Raw genomic sequence first — 25,044 nt, 5'->3', positions numbered from 1 at the left:
GTTATCAATGTATTGAGCATAAGCGTATTTATGTGTATAAATGTATCATTACACTCATTTCAATCATTAGAAAGAAAAACAATACACTGAAGATTGAAGTTTTGACTTTATCGTTGGCATCATTCCACGAAAGCCTAGTATCATTAAACAGTGCCAAGTAAACGCTTTATGATTGTGTCCTTTCAAGTATCAGAGTTTGAATCTGATTCAATTTTAACACTACTGCTCGCTCACCTTATACATCTCTTTTGTACAATAATTGATTGAATCAAAATTACTTTTTTATTTATAACAATAATAAAAGAAATTTTTATTCTATATATTCATATAGATATAATTGGTATAATAATATGCTATGCACCTAAACCTCTTCTGTTTACTCTCACATAAGCTTTGATGGGCTCTTTAATGCCATTCGAATTTGAACTTCCAATACCTTCACCTTCTTTCCATCCCATAGCTGCCAACATACGATGCCCCACATTGGATGAAGAAATGGGAGCCGAATTGGAAGCTACTTCTACTATACGTTGTTGTTTCTTTTGCTTTTGTGGTCGTTGATCTAACTCTGGACTTGATTTTGTGTTGGATTTTATAAAGGATTGACCTAATTCTGGATTTGATTTTTTGTTGGATTTCATAAATGATTCTACTGGAAGGTTATGCTTTTCAAGGAACTTTTTACGTTGGGCCTTTCTCTTTCTGTAATCCGGTTTAGATGTAAATTCTGTCCTGACAAGATCAACAATAACAATTGAATCAGATTTACCATTATTATAATGATTGGGTATGGTTTCTGTAAAATATTGAAGCTTATAGAGTTCAGCTAGTTCTGGGATGATTGTATTAAGACCAAAAGGCGTCACATTATGTAATCGAAGCCTTTGTATATATATGAGGAAGAAAAAGAAAGAAAGATTAGAGAAAAAGTATTCTTCTTCCTATAACATTATGTAGCTTACGTTTTTATATCCTTATTTTTAATAAGATTCTCTGTAATACTATAAATAAATGTTTCTATTAGTATAAGCAAATGATAGCAATAATAAACGTGTATACTTTACTACTTCTTAATCGACATGGGTGGAGGATTTGATTTTCTATTACTCCTGAATGTATTTTGCGTATTTACTCTTGGTTTCTCATTATCACAAATATCACTAATAAGCATTGTTTTAAGCATCTGGATTAAATCGCCCATCTCAAACTGGTTGTCTTGATTAATAGCATCGATACTTTCACTATTATCATTAGCTTCATCTCTCAAAATATCTTTATTAGCCCAATGAGATAGGCCTTTGATAATTTCAATATCCTCGCTGCTACTAATGGATAACACATCATCATTTTCATCATCATCATCAATATATACATTCTCATCTTGAATGATTTTCTTTTTATGTTTTAAGAAAGCAGCCTGTTTTTTATCAGTTTTATTGTAACCTAATCCTCTATTATTTTCTGTATTTTGTTGTGCTGATAAATCAAAAAAGAATCCAGCTTGTTCGTCCTCATTAATGTCTTTTGACGGCCGAGTATTAAAATCTTGTATAGAATTATTATTATTATTCATCAATTGTGTCATAGAAAATGAAGAAGCTTGTTTAAAGGAGGGTGTAGGTGGTATAAAATTTACATTAGATTCATTTCTCACAATAAAAACTAAAAAAAAAAATAAAAATAAAATTAGAAAGGGATTATTGTGATAGTAATCGAATCATCTAACCTTCCTCTTCTATTGTATTTCCTTCTTGAACATTGTTATGACTGTTATTATAGTGCCCATAGTTGCTGTTATTATAGTGCTCATAGTTGCTGTTATTATAGCGCTCATAGCTGCTGTTATTATAGTGCTCATAGTTGCTATTATTACCGTTGTATTCCCTGACTATTCTTGTCTTGTTAAATCCATATCCTCTTTGCTTTCCTGTACGATATTTTACCATTATTATATAATAAAGATAAAAATAAGTTTGGCTAAAATAGAAATAAATAAAAAAAATTTTTTCTTAAAAAATAATAATAATTATAATAAAAAAAAAGATCCAAACTTTGAAATAATTAAAAATAGTAAGGTTGCACATCAACAACAATAGTAGTGGTAGTAGTAGTGGTAGTAGTAGTGGTAGTAGCAGTAGTGGTAGTTGTAGTAGCAGCAGTAGTAGTTGTAGCAGCAGCAGTAATAGCAGCAGCAGCAGCAGCAGTAGTAGTGAATGTTATATGCTTACAAAAAATAAGAGTGTGTTATAACAGAAAAACGTAATTGAGTGTTTAACATTTAAATATGGATTTCCTTTATTTATTTATTTATTCTTGAGGCACATAAAGACGTCAAAATTGTTAAAAAGGGGAGCAAGAGTGTATTATTCAATCATTATTTTAAGAGCCCTTTTTTTTTCTTTTTCTTTTTTTTATCTCTGTATAGTCTTTTTTTTTTTCATATGTGTTTTGTTGTTAATAAATAATGGAAAGTCTTGTTTCAGAAGAGGTTATTAATAATCATTAACTAACTAATAGTCAATCTTTTAACAATGCCATGATAGGAAATACAAAATTTTATTTATTTTAAAAAAGATAGAAACTATTCGGAGTTTTAATGTTATTCAATCTACAAAATAGTGTCATGTCTAATTTTATATTTTTTCTTGGAAGAAGAAATTTCAGATTCTTTATCCGATGATGATGCCAAAATATTTCATATAAATATAAAGCTAAGAAAAGCCTCAACAAAAAAAAAAAGAGATCTTTTCTTTTATTTCCTTATTTTTATTTAGCATCTTTTTGGATATATACATTTATATATAAAGAGAATAGGATGAAGTCTATCTTTGCTGCTATTGTTGCCCTTGGTGTTTCTGTTGTTTCTGCTCAATATAATATTGTCAGTATAACTTCTCCTCTTAAGGGCGCTGTTTATGTTGCTGGTAAACCCGCTACTATCAGTTGGTAAGTATTATTTTTTTCTTTTCTTTTCTTTATAATTCAAAAATTAGAGATTCTTTTTTTATATATATATGGTGTAATTGAAGTTAAACTAACTTATGATAATTAGGATTAACCCACAAGTCTCTGTTATTCCTAAGATTGTTTTAGCTAAAGGTCTTCCTAGTGACCTTCAGTATGTTGCTACCATTGCCCAAGATGTTGATGCTAATGCTGGCTCTTATGTTTGGAATGTTCCTACTGATTTGCCAGCTGCTGATGACTATGCTCTTGAATTAGGTAATAATCCTAATGTTTCTTACTCTGGTCTCTTTACTATCAAGCATGAAGAAGGTGTTGTTTCTACCGAAACTACTACTACTACAGAAGCTACTACTCTTACTACAGTAACTGCTACTCCTACTACAGAAGCTACTACAGAAGCTACTACAGAAACTACTACAGCAGCTACTACTGAAACTACAGCTACTACAGAAGCTACCACTGAAACTACAACTACTACAGAAGCTACCACTGAAACTACTACCGAAACTACAGCAACTGCTACTCCTACTACTGAAGCTACTGCCCTTACCACTGTTACTACTGCCACTTCCACTGCTTTTACTTCTACTTTTACCTCTCTTCATAATGCCACCGCTACTTTCAATCATACTACTCTTCTTCCTTCATCTGTCTTCCATAATGCCACTAGCTCAATTGCTACCGCTTCTACCACTTCATCCATCCTCACTGCTTCAGTCTCCCATGCTTTTAATGCCTCCTACACACATTCTGCTTCTATGAGTATGTCTAACATGCATTCATTAACCATGAATAGCAGTGCCTCCCACACTCATTCTCCTTCTGTTTCTTCTCACTCCTCTACTGAACATCCTTCTTCTTTAACTTCTTCTGCTGCTGCTCTTGCTGAAACCAGCTCTTTTCATTCTGGTGCCTTTAAGATGTCTGCAAATAATAAGGCTGCCGTTGGTGCCATTGCTATTGCTGTTGCTGCTTTAATCTAAATTCATTTCATTTCATTTTATTTCTTTTTTTTTCTTTTCTAAGTATTTAATTATATTTATTTCACTTTTAATGTAATCCTTTAATAATATCATATAATATTAATTCCTTAATAAAATTGCTAGATAACCTTTTTTTTTTGAAATCAATATTATGCCATGATTTGCCGCCGTATAACAACAGTGGCGGGATAAAATCTTATTTAACATCAGATTTATTTATTTATTTTTTTGGGGGGGAGAGGGAGAGAAAGAGAAAGAAAGAGAAAAGGCTTATAAAGAGATACACTATAAAATTAGGGTTAATCATTATTATTTTTTATAATCATTTATAGGTTTCGGTTTTAGATTAGATGTACAACATATTTTTAAGGGGGGGGGAAGAGAAAAAGAAAAACTTTGATAGCAGCAATAATTATACCATGATGATTCAGCTGCAAAAAAAGAAAAGTACCTGTCAAACCTTCCATTCAAAACAATAGTAGTTGTCATTACTAATATACATAATATTGAGTATAAGCATTCTTACTTGTCAAATATTATATATTTATATGTGGTATTTTTTTTTTTAATATGTATGCAGAAGAATAGGCATTCATTTGCAGTTCTCGACTCAGCTAATTGTTATACATCCTTTTTTGTTTAAAAAGTAATAAAAGAAGTATATTCAAAACTAAGGATCAGTCAAACGAAGAGGAAACTATACGTCATGATGCTTTACAGATAATGCCAAGATATAAGAACATGTTAACAATAAAGCACAAGTTATATTTATAAATTTTCACGATTAAAGGATATAAAAAAAAATCCCTGTCATTATTACAACGGAAATCTCAGACGTGTTTTATAATTTTTTTTTTTTTTTTTTTTGAAACGATATATTCTTGATCTTTCTTATTTGTATATTTTTTTTTTATTGACAGCCAATAATGACCTCTACTCTATTAGTGTCTTAAATATAACGAGTAAGTAGTTATTCTGGTTATTTAATAACAGTCAAATGAATTGAAAAAAAAAATGAAATAAAGTAAATAAATACATGTTCATACACAGCTTTAAGTTAACCATCAAATGTTACTACTTTTTTGCATTCTTCTACTATTTTATATTAATGCCTAATATCATATCAAACAATTAAAGTCAAATAGATCTTTCTATATGAGGTTTACTCACATTCGAATTGCTTAACAAAATTTCGCCTTTTCATGATGATAGGATAGGATTAGATATAAACTTTAATATGTGTATATTTTTTTTATTTTTTCCCAAAAAAATAAAGAAATAAAAAAAACAAATAAACCAGACGGCAGCTAATTTCATTAAAGGAAAATAGTGCATATGATTGGCTGATACTTGTAAGGAACAGTAAAAGAGTTACGCGCATTACTGTATTATAAAAGTTTTTTTTCTTTATTATTATTATCATTATTATTATTATTATCATTATTTTCCCTCTTCCTTTTAACCCATACAAATATACCATTTAAGCAACTTCAAATATACCTTATGACCAATTGTAACATTTCTGATGAGCATTGGATAGATTTTTTACAAACAAATAGCATAATCGAAACAAAAGAAGAGATAATAAAAAGGTTGAATACGAAATGAGACATCATGTATATATATATATATATATATCATTAACCTCTTTAAATTGAATCAATTTCGAATAGACAAAAAGTATTATTACTATTGCAATCAACATTACGTAATTTTGTAAGGGATGTCATAAAAGAAAATGATTATAAGCGAACCGACCTGAATTGTATATTATTGCCTTTTGGATCCTATGGACTAGGAGGTTATCTTCGTAATGCAGATATCGATCTTGTCTTGATTTGTCCATGGCTCGTGAAAAGAAATGCATTCAACAAATTCTTTCCAGACAACTTGAAACATTTAGCTACGATCCGTGATGTTGAAGTAAGATTATATATATAAATACATGTATATATTTATTTATTCTTATTTATATAAAAAAGGTCATTCGACAAGCTAGTGTACCCATTATCAAATGTACAGTAGATTCAATCTCTGTAAGTTAAGCTTATTATCATCATGTAGACTAGAATGAATCTCATTTCTATGAATTTAAAGATAGATATTTCGTTTGTTCGACTTCGAGAATCTAAAATCGATCCAGGTATCAATCTTCTCGACGATTCTTTATTAGATGATATTGATCCTGTTTGTGTGGCTAGCATGGATGGACCTCGTGTCAATCAGTTCATCAAGTCGCAAATACTTTCTCAACATATCAGTATCTTTCAACGTTGTCTTCAATGTGTCAAGTATTGGGCAAACCAACGTCAAATCTACAGTAAGCCAATTGGTTACTTGAATGGAAGTTCTTGGACATTATTATTGGTAAAAGCCTATCAATTAATACGTAATTCAAGTGAGGATATCACGATTAGTTCCCTCTTAAAGACTTTTTTTGAGACTTGGAGGGATTGGCCATGGCCGGCGCCTGTGATGTTGACCGGCAGTATTCCTGGTAAACATGGTGCAAGGATTGAATATCAATCGTTAATGGAATTTGAAGATGCCATCATGCCTATCGTTTCACCTTGTTATCCTGTTTGTAATACGACTCCTTATGTTAGAAAGGCAACTTTAAAAATTATGTCAAGAGAATTTGAAAGAGGTAAAAAAAAAAAAATTCTTTCCTTTCTTTTGTATAAATCATACTTATTCTATAATAGCATGTATCATTTTAAATGGAATACAAGATGATCAAGTAAACCCAAAGGAAATATTAAAAAAATTATTTAATCCAGTTTCGTATTTTAAAAGATATCGACATTTTATTACCATTGTAACAAGCTCAAGTACAAATAACAGTCACGAGATTTGGTAAATTCATATATGCGCATAACAAAAAAAAAAAAAGGAACATTATTCTTATTGATTATTATTGTATAGGGTTAGAAAAATGGCACATAATATATCCCAGTTAGTTTCATTGATTGAAAACTCTACTGAATTAAAACTTATACAACCTGTGATAAAGCCCAAGATAATCATAAAAAATTATCGTACTCTACAAGAATGTAAAGCATTACAAGCAGGTATGTCTTTAGAAGAAGCAAAGGTCTTGGATCAGACAGGCACACTTTGTCCAGGCACGATTTATTTATCTTATTATCTTATTGGTGTTCAACTGGAAGAGTCATGTAAGGGTGAAAATAAAATACATGCCATTGTAAGTAAATACAAACTCTTCCTTTTTTTTTTTCTATGATATAGGTAAATTCATAGATCTTTCATCAGAAGTAAATAGATTCAAAGCATCATTAGAAAGTAAAAGAAACAAAAATGACAGTGATGTACAATGGGCTATTAATGTCATGACAAGAGCAGAGGTGTCTAATTTATTAGGAGGTGTTAAGGACTTTTAATCTATATAGTGTTCCTAGTAGATATGTATGTACATAATAATATGACACAATAAATAAATAAAACAAAACAAAACAAAATAAAATAATTTATTTACTTATGAACGTAATAATGCTATTTTATCTTTTTCAATTGTATCCAAAGTATCTATAAAACCGACTAAAACATAACGTTCACCTTTTGAGATATCTACACCACTATGCATAACATGTGCATCATGATAAGCGCAATCACCTTGTTTTAAATAAACAATATCATCGATACTTTTATAGTACGTTCCACCTCCTTCAAAGTCATCCTCATGACTAATCAAAACTGTGACAGAGAACAAGCATCCGTCTTGATGTAATCGAAGACCTCTTTGTCCAGTTGCAGTATATTTGACTAGAAAGATATCTCTAAACTCTAAATCACTGACTTTAAAGCCATAATACGCTGCTAACTCTGGGAAGAGACGTTCTTTCACCAGGGCTTCAAGGGACCGCAATGGACTCTCGTGAGCAGTACGGATTGGGATATCGGTTGTTGCGAATGCAGAATGACGATCAGTCGTCCATCCTACCTCTTGTTTCGAACAAATGTCTAAAATCGAGCGACATTCCTCTCGAGAAAGTAATTGAGCACGTTGAACAGGTTTAGTAAAGTGGTGTTGTCGTTGTCTTTGAGTAAAGATGAAGCGATTTTGTTGAAGGGTACGATCGATGGGATTAGATGAGAATTGGGCTATTTTGGTCTCAAGCTGTTGTCTGAATTGTTCTTGACGGGCTTCTAACAATCGTTCTTCTTCAGGTGTAACATCCCCAAAAATATCAAATGATTCATCTATTATCGCGTCAGTTGTTGGCATATTGCTTGCAATAAAAGAAAAAGAAAAGGAGGAGAAAAAAATTTTTTTTTTTTTTTTAATAATAAAAGGAAGCAACTTTTATAAATAAAACTGTTCCTATCTATTCTATTTATTTATTAAAAAAAAAAAAAAAAAAAAAAAGTCATGCAATGTAGAAAAGTTTCTTTATAAAGCAATTAGAATGAATCATGTCTTTATTGGCAATAATGATGATGTATTTATACTTTTTGTTTTCGGTAATTTGATGTTTAAATTAAAAATCTTTATGGGTAAAGGACAAATCTACTGTTATCGTACTTTAGCAAATGAAATAAGGTATTGTTGTAAAATAAATAAGATAAAGAAGTTCTTTATCGGAAAGCATTAGTTTTATTTATTTTTATTTATTTATTTTTAAAGAAGAAAAAAAAAGTGTGCCCGAGAGAAAGAGTGTATTTGTATATCCTAATATGATTGCTGTACTTGCATCATGGGCAGTTGATAAGATAAAGTTTCCAATTTAAAATTTGAAAAGTTTGGTGGTGGTAGTGTACTATCTGTGATTTAAAATTAAACCAAAATAAAATTTTTATTGGTGGACAGTTTGTCCTCTTTCTCTTTCTCTTTCTCTTTTTTTTTTTGTGGAGATGAGACAGGAGAGATTAGATTCTTTTTCATCACAAGAACCTATTTTGAATCATGGTTTTGAGAATCAATCACATGATATAGAAAAAATAGTATCAAGGAAACAAGATTATCGCTTCGATCGACTCTTTTTTAAACGTTTACATAGACTTTTAAAAATATTATTTGATACCAAGGCAACAACTACTAGGAGGAAAAGCTTACTTTGGCTCTACATTGTATTTGTTGTGACTGCTATTGGATATGAAGTTTTGGTTTACTATGTAGGTCTGATGCCAAGTCGATTTTATACAATATTGACAAGTCGAGATGCTATTGAATTTTCGAAATATATTTTGCCCTGCCTCATACTTGTCTTTAGTACTGCTACCGTTTAAGTCTTTATATTATCATTTATTGTCTTATAAGTTAACATGTGTTCTATAGTGTAAAAGTTTACTGAATTTTATAGGCGGATTATTCAGTTTAAAATCGAGAAAAATATTAACTCTTCATGTTCAAGATTGTTATATTAAAAAGAACTTTATGTATACACTAGTAATGAATCATGAAGAAGAAATAGATCATCCGTAAAATATTCAATTAATTGGGGCCCTTCCTTTTATATACATATATATATTACATAAGCAAAAAAAAAAAAAAACTTAAAAATTTATCTTTCCTCTTAGGGATCAACGAATTACACAAGATATTGACAAATTTTCCGAAACATTAGGGCAAATTATTACAAGTTTAATTATTACCCCTATTTTATTGATTTATTATATTTATCAATGCTGGAAGGTGACAGGCTTTTCAGGTCCTTTCATTATTTTTATTTATTTCTTATTGGGATCCGTAGTTAGTCGTCGTTTTATTCAACCCATTGTCAATGCCGTCTTTTATAAAGAATTACAAGAAGGATCCTTCCGTTCTTTTCATGTTAGACTTTGTCAATTTGTAGAATCAATTGCTTTTTGTGAAGGAGAAAAGAATGAACACAAGTATGCTTATCGTAATTTAAATACGTTATTAGCATATCAACGTACAATCGTTAATAAGGAGCTTCCATTAAAGAGTATGTATATGTATATGTATATAAGTATAAATATAAATATAATATATTTATGTATATATGTCTATATATATATATATATATATTGATGTTATAGTGGTGAATGAAAGCTTCTCGTATTTTGGCTCTGTTCTTAATTATTTGATCATTGCTATACCTATTTTTACTGGTGCGTTAGATGGGAAAGACGCAACTGAACTAAGCTCCATTATAAGTGCGGTACGTTAATATATATATATATATACATATACACTTTATCACTTATTCTGTATATGTATATGTATATGTGTGTATGTGTGTTTTCATTCCTCAAGAACTCCTTTGTTGCAATGTATTTGATCTTCTTATTCTCGACTATTATTGAACAATCTAGTAAATTATCTGATTTAGCTGGTTATACAGCCCGTATAGGAGAATTACTAGAAATGTTGGATCAAATATCAGAAGAAGTAAAAAAACTTGATTATGTGTATTATAAAGGTGATTCTGATACGATGATTGAATTTGAACATCTTACTTTATTTACACCCCAACATAAACGATTGATTGTTCGTGATTTTAACTTGAAGATTTATGAAGGAGAGCATGTTGCTATTATAGGGCCTAATGGTAAAAAGAAGAAGAAATAAAGAGAAAAAAAAAAGATAAAGGAGCTTATAATAATTCAAATTGAAAAAAAAAATGAATATAGGATCGGGCAAGACATCTATTCTTAGAACTTTAGCTTGTATATGGCCATGTCAAGAAGGAAAAATTTCTATTTCTTATAATCATCAACAAAACCATCTTGATAGTAACAATATGATGTTTTTACCTCAATTACCTTATTTTATAGATGGTTCATTAAGAGATCAAATCTTGTATCCTTATAATACTACATTGCCTAAAAGTATATTCTCTCTTTTTTTTATGATCGGTCTATTAAAACCATTATATAGGTACAAATATAACAGATGAAGACATAGTTTATTTACTCGAAAAAGTACATTTAAATCGTTTATCTGGATTGATTCAATCGTATGATACAGTTTATAGTCAACAGGAATGGAATAAAAAACTTTTATCACCTGGTGAACAACAACGTTTCATGTTTGCTCGTCTGTTTTATTGGAAGCCAAGATTTGCAGGTAAATAAGTAATAATAATAATAAAAAAGTTTAAAATAATGACTTTTGCATTCAATAAAAAAAAAAAACTTATTTATTTAGTATTGGATGAAGCAACAAGTGCAATGGATAAAGAAATGGCGAATAACTTGTATAAAACTTTAATGTGTACAACTACTGTGATTAGTGTGAGTCATCGTCCTGAAATTATTGATTTACATCGTATCCTGGTTCATCTGGACGGAAATGGCGGTTATACAGTTGAAGAAAAAGAAAGATTTTATTAAAAAAAATAATAGAGTGATTTGATTAGATGTCATACATATTTGTATATGTATACATATATTTATTTATGTCTAAATTGGATACAATAATTGTCTATGGGTAATTAGTTATTAAAAGAGTTTGTATAATATACAGAGAAAGAGCGAGAGAGAGTGTGTGTGTGTGTGTAAAAGTGAGTGGTAAAAGACGGTAGAAGGGGTATACAAATTGAGTCTATTCATCTTCGTTTTCTTCTTCTTCTTCTTCAATGATTCTTTTATTTTCAAGTCTACTTCGTAAGTTAGTTTGTCGTTCATACATAGTCAGACCTGATCTTGGTATAAGTATATTTGCTCTACTTGACTATAATAAAATAAATAAATATATTTAATAATAATAGTAACAGAAAAAAAGGGGAGAAGGGGTAGACCCTTATAGGTTTCTTACAATGGGTGAAACACGATGAATAGCTGTCATTTGATAATGAATGGGTTCATATTTATTCTCTTTACAACTTTCATACTCTTCAATTGAAGTATTAGATGATGAATCAGTATAGCTATGTTCATCATCACTAATAGAATGATCAGTGTCAGAAGATAGTGTAGTTCCTTTATTCTGGTTGGAAGTTAAGGAAATTGCAAGATATTGATCTTCTTTTTTATCATTGTCATCACCTGTCTTTGTTTCGGGATATGTTATTATATCCTTTGATGGTAATGTCTTATCGTCGCTGTCCTTGTTTTGTTTGTATCCAGTAGTGACAAACCATGATTTAAAAGTATCAATCCATCCTTCATTTGTTCCTGCTGTTATCGTTTTATCACAAGTCTTTTTAGTCATAGTTAAAACGGATGATTCCAGTAACATGTTCCAAATAGTACTAAGCATACCAAAATGACTGGATTGCATTTCATCTATAACAGACTGATTAAATCCACTATTTAGAAGAGAATTGGCTATCTCTTGTTCTTGTTGTTTTGTTATCTTTATATGATGTCCTACAATAGATGCACCGCTAGAATGACTAAGCCATGGATGTTGAAAAATTTGACTAATTGTTAGGCGTTCAAATGGGTTTAATTTTAATATGCGAGAAATAAGGTCAGCCACCTCTGATATATATACATATATATTTATATAAATACATATTTATATGTATTAGGTATATAGTATAGATTATTGCTTATGTAATATATTACCTGATGAGAAAAATGGGGGTATAATATATTCTATATTTATAACTTTCTTTTGTAAAACGGATTCACAATCATCATCAAAAGGCAATTCACCAGCCAAAAGTGCAAAAAGAATGACGCCTAATGACCAAATATCTGTTGCTATAATTATGATCCTATTTAAGCATAGAATTTGAAACATTTTGTTTAAAGAAAAAAAAAATACCTGGGCCAGAATAACTTTGATGCTGAACTACCTCTGTTATTATTGTAATGAATAAATACAAATATACAACTTTTTTTGTAGAAAATAATATACTACCTGGTGCAGAATAAGCTAAACTACCACAAAAAGTTTTCAATAATTGATTCTTATCTGTCTGACGAGCGAATCCAAAATCACAAATTTTGACGTTATCATGTTCGTCTAATAAAATATTTTCAAGCTTAAGGTCTCGATGAATAATGCCTAATGAATGACAATAGTGAATAGCGTCCAACAGTTGTGAAAACCAAAATCGTACTTGTGATTCATCAAATTTTCCGTGTTGTAACAAGGCATCAAAGAGATCACCATGAGCACAGTGCTCCGAAACAATATAAATAGTATTCTCTGTAGATAAAATCTCATATAATGAAACAATATTGGGATGATGAAGTTGACGATGATGATGAATTTCGCGTGCCATTAAATGAGCATGTTTTTTATTAATTTGTTTTATGGCAACTTGTCGACAAGTTAATTTATGTATGCCTATTTTGACTTTACCATAGCTTCCCTTTAAATAAAGTTATTATTTTCCTGTTAGGCCATAATAATTCAAAGAAAAAAAAATGTCCCTTGCTTCTTTCCCCTCCTGCCTGTTCCCTCCCCACCCCCCCTCTCTCTCCCTGCAATATATACACATTTTTGTTTTTTTTTTTTTTTTTTTTTTTTTTTTTTTTTTTTTTTGTTTCGTTTTACTTTTCCGATCGTCTTTCCAAGTGAATAACATCCAACTGTCTTTATTTTAGGAGAAGTGAGTTCCTTTAATAATTCATTATAATCTGCTGCCAGCTATTATAAAAAACATGCAATTTTTCTTTTAGTTTTTTTTTTTTTTTTTTTGTGTAATAAATTTTGTGTAGCAAATTTACTTTGGCTTTTTGATTTCGAGAAACTGAATTAGACATTTTAAACTATTAAGAGAAGAAGAAAAAGTAGGAAATTGACATAAGAAAGATATTTATTATTGTTTCTTAAAAGGAGATAAAAGCGAGTAAAAAAAGGGTGAAATATCAATGCTAATAATAATAAAAAAAAAAACTTAACTATTGCAATAATGGCAAATTATTTGCGTAGCTTTAAAACTACGAGTAGTGTTATTATTACATAATAATTGACGCATTATTATCATAAAACATGTAAAGATATAATATGAATAACAATAGCAGATGATATATGAGATTAAGTTCATTTTATACGAGCTAATATTGTAAATATATTCATGTTACTACCCTTGGAGTGACAAAAAAAAAAAAAAAAAAAAAAAAAACTTTTAACCTTATAGAAAATAGGATAATAATTGACAAAGTATATATAATAAATAAGACTATTGTATTCATAGTACATAATGAAATAGTAGAAGATACGATCATGTTTATTTTATCAAAGCTTAACTGATTTATACTTTGATGTGCCACAAAAGTATTATATATGCTTGAATGAATATTCATGAAGTCATGTATATTATATACATAATTCAAAGGAAATGACATGTAATATATATGCGTTGAATGCTATCTTATCATGTGTTATTCACATAACAGTAATAATAGTAAAGAAACATTACTCTTTGTTATACCTCGTCATCCATAAAATGGTAATACATGAAAAAAAATAAAATAAAAAAAAGAGCGGAACACATAATCAAATCTTTCTTTTTTATTTATTTATTTATTTTTCTTTCTTTCTTTCTTTCTTTGTCATTTTTTCTTTCTCTTCTTCTTCTTTTTCTTGTATTTATAGCCTATTTTAATTTTTATGGTAAGCTTATTTTAAATGCAAATTGTTGAAATTTTTAACATTTATTTTACAAGTCATCAGAATTTTCCGAACTTTTACCTTCAATTTCGGCTCCACTACTACAATCAAATACCGACATAAATACAGATAATTATTATCAGCAGCAGCAACAACAACAACAACAACAAAGACCCCGCAGACATACAATTACTGATAGTAGACCTGATTCTGCTATTGATTTATTATTATCAGATGATGATGAAGAAGAACAGCAACAACAAACATTTGATCGTATATCAAATATTTTGTCTAATTTAATACAAGAAGCAAATGATGCTGTATACGGTATTGAAAAAGAGCGCGTTCATTTATTAAAGACATCAAAGCCTACTGAATATAACATTATATCACGTACAACAACAAGAAAGTCAAATCGTACTTCAATCATGAATCGTAGACTTAATAATATGAATTCTGTCACTTTTCCCATTTCACCCACAATGACTAATTCATCTAACATTATGAATGCTACTACTACTACTACTACTACTTATAATAATGGTTGTACATCAACTCAATTAAAGAAACATTCATCTCGACATCAACTTATGAATAATAATACCTTTACCTCTCATCGACCACATACACTTCCTACTATTCCTCGTAAGTCTATTACACCGCGCTCAAAAAGAAATAGTAATAGTAGTATAGTAACAGATCCTGTTGTCATGGAATCATTTAAAAGACTCGATACTTCTATGGCCATGATTGACTCACTTTCGCGTGACTTAGTTCCTCAACAACCTACTACTACTACTAATACTAAAACAGTCATTGTCGTTGACCCCTCTTTACAACATCATATGACTACTACTTTACTTTTACTTGTACCTTTATTACATATACCACATTCGTTGATAACCATGATCTTTGATTTCTTTTCATCGGCAGATACCATCACACCACCTTTCCCTTCTTCCATGTTATTTTGGGCTTTCGTATTTGCTGTTATCAACTTAATGATAGATCAGGTTGCTGTGATACCTAAAAAGTATGTTGCATCTAAAATTAGGCGTATGTCCTTACCCGGTACTTATGCTGAAGTAATAAAGAAAAAAAGAAATCATGGACAACAACAAAAGACAATAAAACGTTCTTGGATACCAAAATCGATACAAAAGCAATACCATTTTCAAATAGAACAAGAAGAAGACAGCCCATTACAACGAAGAAGAAACTCCATATAAATAACATTGTCTGTGGTTTTTCTTTTCTTTTCTTTTTTTTTTTTTCTTGTAAGACAAATATCATATGAACTACAAAAAAAAAATTGATAACTCTTGGTTACTATCACAAAACAAGAGTAAAAATAATAAGAATAAATGTATACAGTCTCAGCACTTTAATTCATATAACAATTATAGATTTATGACTATTACTTTTCTGTTGATTTTTTTTTTAAAAAAAAAAATGGAGAAACTGAAATGAAAAGGACTTATTTGACACTACTTATCACCACCCCTACCCTCCCCCTTTTATATATAATTAAAAACTCTATTCTGTTAGAGAGTATGACAGATTTTGATAATAATAATTGTTATTACCCAATATAAAACTATCCTTGAAGGATTTTCTAAAATTATGCTTCGATTTAACGTAGCAATTATAGTAGATATTCATCTATAATAATTACATATCTTTCTTCTTTTCTTTCTCTCTTTCTTTCTTTCTTTCTTTTTTTTTTTTTTTTTTTTTGAAATCTCGTCAGTAAGCTTATGGATACTACGTTAATTAGTCCTTCCTACTCAATTATTAAGGCGGCACATTTCAATTTTAAGTTGCTCAAAACTTCTTATTAGTAGCCTATTTGAAGTGAAATTAGTCGTAAACAAGGATTCTCAAGAAATCTACACCCTCAACTATAGCAGAACTATTGTTAGTAGAATCAATGCCCATAGCTATTTCTTGAGACTTTAGATGCAAATAATGATTCAAAGCCATGAAATAAATGAGAAGAAATAAAAAAAAAATAGCAATATCTATGTAGTTATACGTGTATATATGATAATAATCAATCTTTTTAATGAATTAATCTTTTTTTTCCCCTTTCTACGCCTTACTCGGCTATGAAGAAAAAGGCTTTGATGATCATACAAATGTAAAAGAAAAAAAAAACTATTTACTTTGGCTAATTTAAATAATTAATCATTTTCCTTTTCAACATATTTGATATTAGTTTCTCATGCTGAATAATTTGTGACATCCGAACAATCGAACTACAGGCCACAAATAACATTATAATAAACTTTTGAAGTATGACAAGGAATGGTGATGTGATTAGGCCAAACATTATTACAGTTGCTCATTCCAAGTAACAAAAGAGTAAAGGGACTAACGCATGTATTTAAATATTATTCTCTTCTTTCGCTTGATATCAAGCTGCGTAATTGAGAACTGATAATGTGTATATTTTAACTATATCTATAACGTGATACAATCAGGCACAAATATTCATATAAAGATAATAAAATGAAGTAGTGTAGCGTGTGTCAGAAAGCTTTTCTTTTTCTTTTTCTTTTTTTGTTAATTACTTCCTGCATAATATCAATCCTGTTTTATATTATCTAAATCATCGAAACGTTAAAGAATAAGAATACTTCTTTTTTTTTTCTTCTTAATAAATCAATTGTGGCTTTAATTCAAGATATATTCAGCTCTTCTTCAATCAACTATTAAAACTAGGCATATCCTACTTTATTAAAAACTTATAGGCCTCAACTACTGCAATTACTTAAAAAAGAACTTGTAAAAGTAAAAAATGTATCTTGTCAAATCAACGAGCATATATGTTTTTTTTTAATAGAACCTAAGAAAAAAAAAAAGAGAGAGAGAGAAAACATGAAGATATATTGAACATAAGCTTCCCAGATGCTTTATAAAGTAACACATAACCAAATAATTCCGAGTTAAAAGGCAAATCCAGCAATCTATAGTATGAATTAATAATGTGACAATTAATAAAAATAACTTTTAAATAATTTTATTTCACGTAGGATGCTTCAAATAAACAAGAAAAGAAAAAAGAAAAGAAAAAAGAAAGACAGAAAAAAGAAAGGGAAAGAAAATAATAATAATAATAATAATAATAGCTTCTTAGAAGGAATTGATAAATCGCCCGAAAAAAGAGAAGATGAATGTAGCGTACATTCTTAGATAAAGAAGAAATCTATAAAGAATTTTATGGAATGAAACGGTACACCAATTTTTATTTTTATTTTTATTTCATGGTATTAATTATAGCTAGCAAGCCAAACTATTTTACCAGTGAGTTAAAGAAATAATATACATTTATCATGAGGCAGACAAGAATAAATCTGAATATTTCTTTTTTTAAAAAAAATTTTTTTGTGCCAAATTTAATGGAATATTCAGTACCATTACTATTTAATCTCAGTTGTATAATGATTGATGAGAATGCGCAGCATTTTTGTTGAGTTTTTGACCTGCTGCTGCCAAGATCATGTAAACGGACCTAGAAAATGCTTTGTAGTTTAGACATAATATTTTATTACCATTAAAAAAAAAAAGGAAAAAAACTTGTTACCTGACTTTTTTATAATGTAGTAAAAAGATTTGAAACTCTGAGTTTATCCTTGCTTTTAGATGCTTATAATAAAGAGAAAAAGGGTAATAATATAATTCAATTAATAAAGCATGACAAAGTAACAGTGCCACAATGTATAATTTTATTTTTATGTTGTCTTTTAATTAAAGCAAAAATAAGCTTTTATACATTTAAGCATAAATCATTCTCCCTTAATTTAACCTATTTTTAACATAATAGAAATAATATCATTGAAAATACTATGGCTTGCCTATAATAATTGTTTATTGTTACAGATCAGATCAGATTTAGGATTACTTGTTTATTTCTTTTTTATTTATTTTCTTATTGCTGATTACTTTAAATGCATTCATTGGTGCATTTTAATGAAAAAAAAAAGGGGTCTGTCATCTGGTAAAATTTTCGGAATTGTTTATAATTAAAAATTAACCGTTTTGAGGCATTATTTTTATCTATCACCATAAACATTATCTGCGCACTTCTAAAATAAAGATTTAAGCCCAGAAAATAAAAGTTGGTGGTGCTTTCTTAGCAACATGCCAAATTTAGTAAAAAAAAAAAAAACTTGTATATAAATTATAGCATTTGTTGTGCTTCTTTCCAATTCCTATCTTTCTTTTCTTCCATCCTTTTTTTTTGATACTTTTGATAATTATGTCAACTTCTACAATTCAATACGTTAACCCATTATTATCATCTATTGCAACAGAATATACATTTTGTCCTAAATGTGGCGTCGATGTTACAATATATTCACATGAAGATGATTGTCCTCTTATTAGATATAATAAAACCGCTAGCGCGACACTAACTGCTACTACTACAACTGCGACTATTACTTCTACTATTGCAGAAAATCCATTATCTACAGTTACAACAGCAACAACAAATGCTGCTACTGCTGCTTCCGCTGTGGTTACTACTAAAAGCTAACAAAAAAAGAAAGAAAGAAAGAAAGAAAGAAAGGAAATACAAGATATTATAGATGTTGCCATTATTTAAGAAGAAATACCTTTATCACTTGTTATTATTGTAACAAGTTTATACCGTATCATAATTTACTAATAAATATGTATAATACAATAAAGAGAAAAAAAATCGTTGATTATTATTACTCATTTTTTCCCCGCTTTTCATTATTATTCAAAATACACGTGTGTATGTGTAAACAACAGTATTTATGATTAATATAAACAACAATTATCCTTATTTATAAAACTACAATCCAAAAATTATTAAAACAAACAAACGCTTTATAAATAATAAATGAGTATATCTTTGCTACTATTGTGTTGTATTTTCATAAATGAACTTTTTTTTTTTTTTTTTTTTTTTTTATGATCCAATATAAAGTTTGAAATATGGCAGTAACACTTGCATTTTAAAAAAATGTAACTATTACTGCCATTTATTTTATTTATTGTAAAATTTCATTTATAGTATCTATTATGCTTGATATCATATTTATATATACTTTTTTTTCTCTCTCTGAGTTCTTTTGTATTTATACATTCTTCACAAGAGTTACAATTTGATGATGAGCGGGAATTACATTGTTATTACCATGGTAATCATTATACATAGTTATATAAGCGTTGCTATGTGTACCTTGAATTAATATAGCAAAATATCACTATGGAATACTAAGAATGAGTAGCTACATAGCTTTAATAAAGGTTTAGATTTTTTTTTTTTATTTTCATCCACAGAATTTCTGCAAGAAATAATAAACGGGAATAATCTTATCCAGCAAATGCAGAAGTCTCTAGAAAAACTCGGATCAGGGGTTATGAAGAAAAAAGTTATAGTTGTATATACTCAAGACTACTACAAATATATCTACAAATATACTAATTTGATAAATTTGCATCGTCTCCTACTTAAAAATATTTTCAACGCTTCTTAATTTATGATATGAAAAACAGATATAAAAATGGTTTAACTGTATAAAATTTAGGCGAATTTCCATTTATTGGGACATTCGACAAAGATTAGTATACTTTTCTATCGAGCATATTAAATTTGAATAAAAAAAAAAAAAAAAACTGCATGAATTTTCAATAGAATTTATTATAGTAAAAAATGATAACTATTATTACTCTTATATGTATATAAAAACCTATTGTATACTGAATTTAATGTTATAAATAATATATCGATCACCGCTTAATCATTCTATTCACAGAAATGAACAAATGCATATTTCAATTCAAACAGTTATTTTTGTTTTCAATAATGAATATGTATTATAACAAGAAAAAGGGGAAGACAATGAATGAGCTTATTTGTTTAATCTTTTTTTATTATGAAAAAAGAAGTTTATAAAAATTTACCATATTAGTTTTTCATTTGATATTATTATTGTTGTTATTGTTATTTTTTTTATCACACTCAAATATGTTCTGCTTATATATCTATATTCTTTCGTGTAGACGAATAATATTATACATTGGGGAAACCAATTTATCATCAAGACTTTTTATATAATAAATAATTTGTCAAGCGTATTTACTGTTACATTAGAATAGAATATTTCTCAACTTATCGTAATATACTACATATAAAAGTTCTTCCATCTATTTATAAAAGATGATTTAATCTATATATGTGCTTTCGTACATGTATATAATAAAGTACTGATATCATAATTCGCGTATGAATGTACATTACATATAGACGGAGTTTTACTTTTATAAATCAAAACCAACTAAATTAAACCAAATCAAGTAAATAGCTTTTATGATATATAATCTTGTTTTATTCTCTCTCTCTCTCTTTTTTTTTTTGTATTCTTTTTTTATAATATATACATATATATATATATACATACATACAAAGCGTATACAAACTCATATAGCATGCCTCTTATATCAATTGGTCATTATTTACTTAAAAGACTTAAAGAACTTAACATAGATACCATTTTTGGTGTCCCAGGCGATTATAATATGGTCAATAGACATTTGATTTTTTATAATATTTTCTTGTAAATGCTAAAAAAAAAACTTTTCTTTTTTTTTTTTTAATATATAGCCTCTTTTGGATTTAATTGAGGACGATAAAGAACTAACATGGGGAAATAATGTAAATGAATTAAATGCAGCCTATGCTGCAGATGGTTACGCTCGTATAAGAGGTATGGGTGCAGTTGTCACGACTTTTGGTGTAGGTGAATTATCTGCTATAAATGGCATTGCCGGCTCCTATTCTGAAATGTTACCTGTTATTCATATTGTTGGAACACCTATCACATCTTCTCAAGTTAATCATGCTATCTTACATCATACATTAGGTAATGGTGATTTCCAAGTCTTTACCAAAATCGCCTCCCACCTTACTGTCGCCTCTACGCATCTTACTCAGGAGAGAGCGATTGAAGAAATTAACCGCGTTATTCAAACCTCCTATCTTCATAAACGGCCTGGCTATATCGCTTTCCCTTTAGACTTGATGACCAAGCAAGTAGAGATATCTGACACAGCACTTGATACACCACTTGATTTGAAGCTACCACCTAATCCAGAAGATGTTCAAGAGATCGTCCTGAAGAAAATCCTCAAACTGATTGAGCATGCTAAACGACCTATTATTATTGTAGATGGATGTGTGCTTCGACAACGTCTTCAGTCACAGGTGAACGATTTTGTCAGACGATCCGGTTTTCCAACTTTCACAGCACCCATGGGTAAAGGTGCTATTGATGAAGGTCGTGTCTATAACTTTCGTGGCTGTTATAGTGGTAACGTCTCTCTAAAGGCCGTGATAAAGGAAGTAGAGGCATCCGACTTACTTATTGAGCTTGGATCTATCAAATCTGATTTCAATACAGGTAATTTTTCCTATAGTGGGCTTGAAAGGAAACGTACTATTTCATTACATAGCTTTGGCACAATCATACATTATGCAGAGTATCCAGGTGTAGGTATGGCTGAGCTCTTACCTCATCTGACGGCCAATTTGCCCAAGATCCCTATGCAACTGGATTTAAAGGAACGTGCAAGACCACCGCCCATTACTGCGGAGGATAACAAAAAGGAGATTACCCACCATTATCTATGGAATAAGGTGCCCGAGTATATACCCGCCAATAGCATCATCGTGACCGATACAGGGACAGCTGAGTTTGGCGTCTTCAACATGGAGAGTCCACAAGACACGATATTTATCAGTCAGATCTTGTGGGGTTCGATTGGTTTCTCTGTAGGAGCTGCTTTGGGTGCTGCTATGGCGGATCGACAACGTCGTCTCTTTTTGTTTGTTGGTGATGGTTCCTTTCAACTGACTTGTCAAGAGATCGCCGTCTTTATGAGACATGGTCTAACTCCAACCATCTTGTTGTTAAACAATGATGGATATTTAATTGAAAAGATGATTCATGGACGACATCGTGATTATAATAATTATCCAATGTGGAGTTATGACAAAACGTTGGATTACTTTGGTGGAGGTCGAGCTGAACATAATGAAAAGTCTGGAAAGGGTTTCCCATCCAAAATTGGATTACAAGTACAAGTGAAGGATCAAAAAGAGTTTGAACAAGTTATGACTAAAGTAAATGAGGATCCTGATAAAATTCATTTTATTGAGGTTGTCATGCCTCAGTTTGATGCTCCTCGTGAGCTTGCTTTGTTAGTTGAAAATTCTGAAAATCGTTAAAAAGAGTTTTTTTTTTTTTTTTTTTTTTTTTTTTTTTTTTTTTTTTAGTATTATTATTAATAATAAAAAGAAATCCCTTCTTTATATATATTATAAATAAAGATTACAATACATACTAAAAAAAAAAGACTTGTACCATGATTTATTTATATAACATTATTTACAAAAAATATATATATATATGTATATACTATATATTTTACAAGAATTATTTACATACAAACACACGCAAAAAAAAAAGAAGATATATCTATATATGTTCAAATACCCTATTTTAACCTTTTTTATACCAAGTTGTCCATTTAGAAAAGAATCCACCTAATTGATGTTTTTCTTCTTCATTTGATGAATCATCATCTGTATGATTCAATAAGCTTGGTACATTACGCTTGGCAAAATGAGTAATACTATCTAGGCTCGGTCGAAAATCAAGACTCTTTCGTCCTGTACTTTCAGTTGAATGTCGTCTATTACTACTGAGTCCATTAAGCCAACCCTTTTTCAGTTCAATAGCAGAATGTGGCTGTTGTTGTGGGCGGTGGTGTTGTTCGTCATGAAGAAATCGGTATCGAACAAGATCAGCTTCCGGTCCACTATCGACGATAACAGAAGGGCGTGGCATAGGCTCATTAAGCTCATCATCATCATCATCGTCATCCTCCTCCTCTCCTCCGTCATCCCCATCATATCCTTCTTCTTCATTTTCTAATGGAGGCGATTCTGATTCATTGGCTAAGAGTGAGTTAGTACTGTTATGCGCTGCCATTGCATTTTTAAGTGCTGTTGTACGTAACTGATGAGCACTTCCACCCGTTGATAAATCTCCTGAATCACTACGAAATAGACTACTATTTGTTGAATCATCACCTGAATATCGCTGTGATTGCTCATACGATCGTCTTGATGGTAATTCATAGGAGCGTCGTTCCAGTTCACCATGCTCACTACATTCTAGATTATATGCACGTCTCTCTAGAGATAACAGGTAATTATCATCCTCATAAGATTTAATAACACCAACACTATACCAATCAGGTTGACCATCTGCTGTTGTTCGAATCGTTTGTTGTTGCAAATTTTCCGCTAATTGAGTAAATGAAAAATGAATATTTTGGGAAGGAGAAGTTGAATAGATATAAGGGGACGACTCCTCTGAGGAACGAGGTGATATCTCACCACGTCCACGCCGCTTATTAAAATGTTCCAATGAAGTTCTTGGTGTAACAGGACAAGAATGAGTATATGTTGTAATCTCTTCTGGTCTGTGCGTCATAGAAAAACTCCGTCTACTAGTCGGAGATAGCATGTCTGTCGTTGTTGTAGTTGTTGTTGCTGCTGTTGCAGGTGTTAAGTTCATAAAAGAGGGGACAGTATGAGGGAAATGAGCTTCAAAAATAGAAGGTAAGCTTGGTCTTCTAATTCGGGGTTGTTGTTTTTCGGACAAAGTTCGTTTGTGCGTCATCGCCTCCTTTGATTTTAATCCTTTACTGCTATTTGAAACTTGCTCATGCGGTTTCTGATAATTTTCTTGTAATTGTTTCTGTCTTGCAGCTTTAAGTAATTTATACATTTCGATTTCATGTTTAGCTTGTGCAATATCCATCGGCGAAGATCCATATTTGTCTTTAATATCGATACGTGCATTATTTCGAATAAGTAAATCAACTATTTTAATACAACCATTAGTACAAGCCACATGAAGTGCTGTACAACCTGTAGCGCCTTGTACTGCCTGACTTTTATCAATACTATGCTTCTTTGACCATCTACATAAGATATATAAAGTCAGCTGGTGTATTATATATCATTACGTCTTTTTTTTTTTTATGTGTGTGTGTGTGTATGTGTGTATCTTTACTTTTGAACATTCACATCAGCTCCTCTATCTATAAGATATTGTACAGCAGCAATATTATTATCACTAACACAAGCAAGTTGTAATGGTACAAAACCATTCACTGTGGATTCAATTGGTACACCGTGATCTAATGCGAATTTAATGAGACCTAAGGAAAAAAAAAAAAAGGTAAATGAGCCGAAACATTGTCCAAGTCATTACATGTGCATTACCAACATTTCCAGTCATAGCAGCCCAATGAAGGCCTAGAAAAGCATCTTTCAATTTTTCTTTTTTTATATCATGATTCAAAGAAGGAGGCATTTTATTTTGTTTAGCTTATAATGTCAAAAATGAAAAAAAAGGAAAATATTTATATATAGATGTGTATGCATATATTTATTTATATTTATATAAAAATATAAATGTATGAAAAAAAAAAAAGAAAAAAAAAAAAGAAAAAAAGATAAACAAGACAACAAAAATATCAGCAGCGGAA

The 25,044-nt window shown here is 30.0% G+C and overlaps 12 protein-coding genes across 12 annotated transcripts; 7 read left to right on the top strand and 5 right to left on the bottom strand.

Moving 5' to 3' along the window:
* Positions 1-263: 263 nt before the first annotated feature.
* On the bottom strand, positions 264-984 carry BX663DRAFT_508680 (G-patch domain-containing protein). The gene has a single exon (XM_051527519.1). The coding sequence runs from the start codon at positions 639-641 to the stop codon at positions 354-356; it is 288 nt and encodes a 95-aa protein (XP_051382846.1). The 5' UTR covers positions 642-984; the 3' UTR covers positions 264-353.
* On the bottom strand, positions 813-2,338 carry BX663DRAFT_53496 (uncharacterized protein). Its single transcript, XM_051530588.1, has 3 exons — positions 1,727-2,338; positions 963-1,662; positions 813-882 (listed from the first exon to the last, which is right to left on the bottom strand). The coding sequence occupies exons 1-2, from the start codon at positions 1,944-1,946 to the stop codon at positions 1,064-1,066; spliced, it is 819 nt and encodes a 272-aa protein (XP_051382845.1). The 5' UTR covers positions 1,947-2,338; the 3' UTR covers positions 813-882; positions 963-1,063.
* Positions 2,339-2,815: 477 nt separating this feature from the next.
* BX663DRAFT_434613 (uncharacterized protein) lies at positions 2,816-3,446 on the top strand (the record flags this gene model as incomplete). The annotated part of the gene is made up of 2 exons (XM_051523074.1): positions 2,816-2,946; positions 3,053-3,446. Coding segments are annotated over 2 exons (525 nt in total), but the record flags the coding sequence as incomplete, so codon positions are not given.
* Positions 3,447-4,876: 1,430 nt separating this feature from the next.
* Positions 4,877-5,249, top strand: BX663DRAFT_508676 (uncharacterized protein). The gene is made up of 3 exons (XM_051527518.1): positions 4,877-4,925; positions 4,997-5,062; positions 5,121-5,249. Exons 2-3 carry the CDS (start codon positions 5,019-5,021, stop codon positions 5,230-5,232), a joined length of 156 nt encoding a protein of 51 aa, XP_051382843.1. The 5' UTR covers positions 4,877-4,925; positions 4,997-5,018; the 3' UTR covers positions 5,233-5,249.
* A 130-nt stretch (positions 5,250-5,379) lies between these two features.
* BX663DRAFT_508675 (Poly(A) polymerase central domain-containing protein) lies at positions 5,380-7,469 on the top strand. The gene is made up of 7 exons (XM_051527517.1): positions 5,380-5,542; positions 5,624-5,873; positions 5,933-5,986; positions 6,048-6,597; positions 6,656-6,806; positions 6,876-7,126; positions 7,200-7,469. Exons 1-7 carry the CDS (start codon positions 5,454-5,456, stop codon positions 7,349-7,351), a joined length of 1,497 nt encoding a protein of 498 aa, XP_051382842.1. The 5' UTR covers positions 5,380-5,453; the 3' UTR covers positions 7,352-7,469.
* Positions 7,447-8,196, bottom strand: BX663DRAFT_551725 (uncharacterized protein; the record flags this gene model as incomplete). Its single annotated transcript, XM_051531302.1, has 1 exon — positions 7,447-8,196. The coding sequence occupies one exon, from the start codon at positions 8,194-8,196 to the stop codon at positions 7,447-7,449; it is 750 nt and encodes a 249-aa protein (XP_051382841.1).
* A 602-nt stretch (positions 8,197-8,798) lies between these two features.
* BX663DRAFT_508664 (ATP-binding cassette sub-family D member 4) lies at positions 8,799-11,326 on the top strand. Its single transcript, XM_051527516.1, has 8 exons — positions 8,799-9,191; positions 9,247-9,389; positions 9,489-9,877; positions 9,972-10,093; positions 10,189-10,483; positions 10,566-10,763; positions 10,813-11,001; positions 11,083-11,326. Exons 1-8 carry the CDS (start codon positions 8,823-8,825, stop codon positions 11,265-11,267), a joined length of 1,890 nt encoding a protein of 629 aa, XP_051382840.1. The 5' UTR covers positions 8,799-8,822; the 3' UTR covers positions 11,268-11,326.
* Positions 11,327-13,699, bottom strand: BX663DRAFT_508647 (kinase-like domain-containing protein). Its single transcript, XM_051527515.1, has 6 exons — positions 13,560-13,699; positions 13,387-13,479; positions 12,745-13,201; positions 12,649-12,681; positions 12,447-12,584; positions 11,327-12,359 (listed from the first exon to the last, which is right to left on the bottom strand). Exons 1-6 carry the CDS (start codon positions 13,593-13,595, stop codon positions 11,677-11,679), a joined length of 1,440 nt encoding a protein of 479 aa, XP_051382839.1. The 5' UTR covers positions 13,596-13,699; the 3' UTR covers positions 11,327-11,676.
* An 830-nt stretch (positions 13,700-14,529) lies between these two features.
* BX663DRAFT_508644 (uncharacterized protein) lies at positions 14,530-15,742 on the top strand. The gene has a single exon (XM_051527514.1). The coding sequence runs from the start codon at positions 14,874-14,876 to the stop codon at positions 15,672-15,674; it is 801 nt and encodes a 266-aa protein (XP_051382838.1). The 5' UTR covers positions 14,530-14,873; the 3' UTR covers positions 15,675-15,742.
* Positions 15,743-18,681: 2,939 nt separating this feature from the next.
* Positions 18,682-19,022, top strand: BX663DRAFT_508642 (uncharacterized protein; the record flags this gene model as incomplete). The annotated part of the gene is made up of 1 exon (XM_051527513.1): positions 18,682-19,022. A coding segment is annotated over exon 1 (272 nt), but the record flags the coding sequence as incomplete, so codon positions are not given.
* Positions 19,023-20,830: 1,808 nt separating this feature from the next.
* Positions 20,831-22,714, top strand: BX663DRAFT_454062 (pyruvate decarboxylase PdcB). The gene is made up of 2 exons (XM_051523811.1): positions 20,831-21,003; positions 21,086-22,714. Exons 1-2 carry the CDS (start codon positions 20,911-20,913, stop codon positions 22,706-22,708), a joined length of 1,716 nt encoding a protein of 571 aa, XP_051382836.1. The 5' UTR covers positions 20,831-20,910; the 3' UTR covers positions 22,709-22,714.
* A 107-nt stretch (positions 22,715-22,821) lies between these two features.
* Positions 22,822-24,986, bottom strand: BX663DRAFT_508639 (uncharacterized protein). Its single transcript, XM_051527512.1, has 3 exons — positions 24,779-24,986; positions 24,567-24,714; positions 22,822-24,474 (listed from the first exon to the last, which is right to left on the bottom strand). Exons 1-3 carry the CDS (start codon positions 24,867-24,869, stop codon positions 22,983-22,985), a joined length of 1,731 nt encoding a protein of 576 aa, XP_051382835.1. The 5' UTR covers positions 24,870-24,986; the 3' UTR covers positions 22,822-22,982.
* Between the last annotated feature and the right edge of the window lie 58 nt (positions 24,987-25,044).

Source organism: Cokeromyces recurvatus (genome assembly GCF_025118155.1).
Source record: "Cokeromyces recurvatus strain NRRL 2243 chromosome Unknown BX663scaffold_12, whole genome shotgun sequence".
Lineage (NCBI taxonomy): Eukaryota > Fungi > Mucoromycota > Mucoromycetes > Mucorales > Mucoraceae > Cokeromyces > Cokeromyces recurvatus.
The sequence above is the reverse complement of the archived record's forward strand: the minus strand, read 5'-3'. Positions and strand labels throughout refer to the sequence as shown.

Coding starts and splice junctions, on each gene's coding strand:
- BX663DRAFT_508644 (XM_051527514.1), top strand. CDS start 14,874: ATGAATCGTAGACTTAATAATATGAATTCTGTCACTTTTCCCATTTCA.
- BX663DRAFT_508647 (XM_051527515.1), bottom strand. CDS start 13,595: ATGTCTAATTCAGTTTCTCGAAATCAAAAAGCCAAA. Junction 13,480..13,559: donor CTCGAAATCAAAAAGCCAAA/GTAAATTTGCTA, acceptor TTTTTATAATAG/CTGGCAGCAGATTATAATGA. Junction 12,682..12,744: donor TTTAGCTTATTCTGCACCAG/GTAGTATATTAT, acceptor CAATAATAACAG/AGGTAGTTCAGCATCAAAGT.
- BX663DRAFT_454062 (XM_051523811.1), top strand. CDS start 20,911: ATGCCTCTTATATCAATTGGTCATTATTTACTTAAAAGACTTAAAGAA. Junction 21,004..21,085: donor TCCCAGGCGATTATAATATG/GTCAATAGACAT, acceptor TTTAATATATAG/CCTCTTTTGGATTTAATTGA.
- BX663DRAFT_508664 (XM_051527516.1), top strand. CDS start 8,823: ATGAGACAGGAGAGATTAGATTCTTTTTCATCACAAGAACCTATTTTG. Junction 9,390..9,488: donor GAAGAAGAAATAGATCATCC/GTAAAATATTCA, acceptor CTTTCCTCTTAG/GGATCAACGAATTACACAAG. Junction 11,002..11,082: donor TTGGAAGCCAAGATTTGCAG/GTAAATAAGTAA, acceptor TTATTTATTTAG/TATTGGATGAAGCAACAAGT.
- BX663DRAFT_53496 (XM_051530588.1), bottom strand. CDS start 1,946: ATGGTAAAATATCGTACAGGAAAGCAAAGAGGATATGGATTTAACAAG. Junction 1,663..1,726: donor AAATACAATAGAAGAGGAAG/GTTAGATGATTC, acceptor TTTTTTTTTTAG/TTTTTATTGTGAGAAATGAA.
- BX663DRAFT_508680 (XM_051527519.1), bottom strand. CDS start 641: ATGAAATCCAACAAAAAATCAAATCCAGAATTAGGTCAATCCTTTATA.
- BX663DRAFT_508675 (XM_051527517.1), top strand. CDS start 5,454: ATGACCAATTGTAACATTTCTGATGAGCATTGGATAGATTTTTTACAA. Junction 5,987..6,047: donor GTACAGTAGATTCAATCTCT/GTAAGTTAAGCT, acceptor ATGAATTTAAAG/ATAGATATTTCGTTTGTTCG. Junction 7,127..7,199: donor TGTTCAACTGGAAGAGTCAT/GTAAGGGTGAAA, acceptor TCTATGATATAG/GTAAATTCATAGATCTTTCA.
- BX663DRAFT_508676 (XM_051527518.1), top strand. CDS start 5,019: ATGTTACTACTTTTTTGCATTCTTCTACTATTTTATATTAATGC. Junction 5,063..5,120: donor CTACTATTTTATATTAATGC/CTAATATCATAT, acceptor AGGTTTACTCAC/ATTCGAATTGCTTAACAAAA.
- BX663DRAFT_508639 (XM_051527512.1), bottom strand. CDS start 24,869: ATGCCTCCTTCTTTGAATCATGATATAAAAAAAGAAAAATTGAAAGAT. Junction 24,715..24,778: donor TGCTATGACTGGAAATGTTG/GTAATGCACATG, acceptor TTTTTTCCTTAG/GTCTCATTAAATTCGCATTA. Junction 24,475..24,566: donor GCTGATGTGAATGTTCAAAA/GTAAAGATACAC, acceptor TATCTTATGTAG/ATGGTCAAAGAAGCATAGTA.